This window comes from Physeter macrocephalus, chromosome 1 (genome assembly GCF_002837175.3).
Source record: "Physeter macrocephalus isolate SW-GA chromosome 1, ASM283717v5, whole genome shotgun sequence".
In the NCBI taxonomy this organism is placed as follows: Eukaryota; Metazoa; Chordata; class Mammalia; order Artiodactyla; family Physeteridae; genus Physeter; species Physeter macrocephalus.
The window spans coordinates 112732681-112735378 of record NC_041214.2 but is presented as its reverse complement, the minus strand read 5'-3'; the positions used below and the strand labels follow the sequence as shown (position 1 = coordinate 112735378).

General features: G+C 37.4%; 1 protein-coding gene across 5 annotated transcripts in view; it reads left to right on the top strand.

The window, feature by feature from the left end:
- Positions 1 to 2698, top strand: part of LNP1 (leukemia NUP98 fusion partner 1) — a 37843-nt gene that overhangs the window by 31116 nt on the left and 4029 nt on the right. For 4 of the 5 annotated variants that reach the window (XM_028493961.1, XM_028493966.1, XM_028493970.1 and 1 more), the window contains 2 exons: positions 1826 to 1882; positions 1968 to 2198. In XM_028493961.1, the coding sequence (XP_028349762.1) occupies positions 1826 to 1882; positions 1968 to 2198 (288 nt within the window). The remainder of the gene's footprint in view (positions 1 to 1825; positions 1883 to 1967; positions 2199 to 2698) is intronic. The other variant, XM_028493975.1, reaches the window with a different exon arrangement.

The following is a 2698-nucleotide window of genomic DNA, read 5'->3' as shown; positions in this document are numbered from 1 at the left end:
TGAATGGATTAAATGCTCCAACCAAAAGACACAGGCTTGCTGAATGGATACAAAAACAAGTCCCTTATATATGCTGTCTACAAGAGACCCACTTCAGACCTAGGGACACATTCAGACTGAAAGTGAGGGGATGGAAAAAGATATTCCATGCAAATGGAAATCAAAAGAAAGCTGGAGTAGCAATACTCATATCAGATAAAATAGATTTTAAAATAAAGACTGTTACAAGAGACAAGGAAGGACTCTACCTAATGATCAAGGGATCAATCCAAGAAGAAGATATAACAATTATAAATATATATGCACCCAACATAGGAGCACCTCAATACATAAGGCAACTGCTAACAGCTTTTTTTTTGCCATATTTTACAAGGTACTACAGACTGAGGCCTGGAAGGACTTGAAGGTAACAACTCCAGCTTTTTGACAAATTCTTTGAGAAACCTGAGGACCTCCCCCGCCCCTAAAGAGGTTATCATTTACCCCAGGTCGCACAGCTAGTCAGTAGCAGATTGACATACCTGGGTTTTCTGATTTCAGATCTGCTGGCCTTGTTGCTCCAAGTTAGCAGTTACTAATGCCAGGACGCAGAAAGAGCACAGAGTGTGGTTACAACTGACTTGGATTGCAATCCTAGCTCTTCCCTTTATCAGCCGTGTAGCTTTTGAAAAGCCATTTAATCAGCTTTTCTCAGATAAATAATAGCACTGTGGAAGAGCAAGTTTCTGCTTGTTGTGAGGGGCAAGTGTGTCTGCACATAGTAGGTGCTCCATCAATGGGACCTCATCTCAAACTCCAAACCTAGGTGTCTTGGATCCCAGAGTATGGGCCCCTTTGCCCACATGCTTGTGAAATGGGTCTAATCCTCTGTAACACATGAGATAAGAAATCCTAAAGTCTCCATCAATTTTTATCATATGAAGTTTATACAGCATCATTCATTATAAGAAAAATACATATTAAAACAATAATACTATCTCACTTTTCCTGTTTGTTGGCAAGTGTTTGGGGAAACAGGCACACTCATGGTTTGGAATATTAATTTGTATCACCTCTTTGGAGAATAATTTGACAATACATATCACAATTTAAAATGCACTTATTCTTTATTAACCTACCTGTTTCACTTTTACAGATACATTCGTACACATCCAAAATGTGTATCATTGCAGCATTCTCTGCTACAGCAAAGTTTGCACAGGAACTAAATATACCTTTTAAAAAACAAAAACAAAAACAGAAAAAGAAAAAGTGTGAGTGAAAAAGCTGGAGTGGAGTGGGTTGGGGAGTGAGAGAAATTAACAGAGCAAGTGTCACAATTCTTTCAAGAAGTTTGGTTTATCTGAACTCTCTTTTTTTCATCATTTTCCAATTGTGATTTTAACACCGATGTCATTGTAGTACATGACCTCTATGTTTGTGTGTATTATGTGAAATACCCTTATTTTCAGAATATTTATTAAACATGCAGCAAATATTTTAAAAGTTTTTTTTGTCTACCATATTATAGGTTGTTTTTTACGCACATTAGCTTTATTTTTATATAGTTAAATTAATGTTTTTCCTTATGACTTCTTCCATTACTCTTTTGCTTAGAAATTCCTTCTCCATACAGAAAGCACACAAATATTTGCCTTTGTATTATTTCTTAAATGTTTATGACTTCATTAAAAATTTATTTTGATCATTTTGAAATTTCTTTTTACATATCAATTTAAGGCTGGAACACTTTATTACACCACCCTAATGATAGAGGAGCAACATAGCTAATCTTGGGATGTTCTACTTAATGTTTTGACCAATTGAGCCCACTGCCTCATTGCAGGAGAAAGCTTCTACTGATCAAGAAGATAAAATTTCAGTCCAACATGAGATTTGTTTGGTTAGTAATTTATGGACATTCTGTCTCTGTGCTAATATTGTGCAGTCTCTTTATATTGTAAATTTTTAAAATTCTGTATTCCCAGTTTCCTGTGCTTCCCAGCATGATGTCATCTGACAGCCATCCTAGAAGGCATTCTTATGAGGACCAGGGATTTCAATGCCATACTCACATGCGGGATTACGGAAAATGCTCAGGGGATGGGTCATTCAAGGAGCCACTGGAATCAAAAAGAAGATCCCATTCCAAAATTCAGGCATTTTCAGAGTCCTTTGAACAGCAACTCTGCTTTAGAACCAAACGCTCTGTCTCTTCGGTACGTAACTGAGTTATTGAATATTTAAACCATTTTAGAAAAGGAAACCCAAAGGATTCATCCTCCCCTAGTTTGAGGAGAACAAATCTAACTTCTTCACTTACAGCTTGGTGTTGAGATCTTTGGAAAATGGCACCCAGGTTTAGATAGCTCAGGTGTACATAAAATTTTAAAATTATTATTATTGAAGACATGTGGTGTAGGAAGAATTCCTAAAGGAGCACATGTGGAATGTTTTTGTTACCAAGGTCCTCTGTTTTCATCACCCTTATTATAAATAATTGTGATTCATTCTCCTTTTACTATCTGAAGACGAAAAAACTGCCCCTACTGCTCTTGTTGTCTCATATTTAATCTGGTAGGAAATAGTTTGTGGTGGTGTTGTGTTCCCCTGTACTTTTTTTTTTTTTTTTTTGCGGTACGCGGGCCTCTCACTGTTGTGGCCTCTCCCGTTGCGGAGCACAGGCTCCGGACGCGCAGGCTCAGCGGCCATGGCTCAC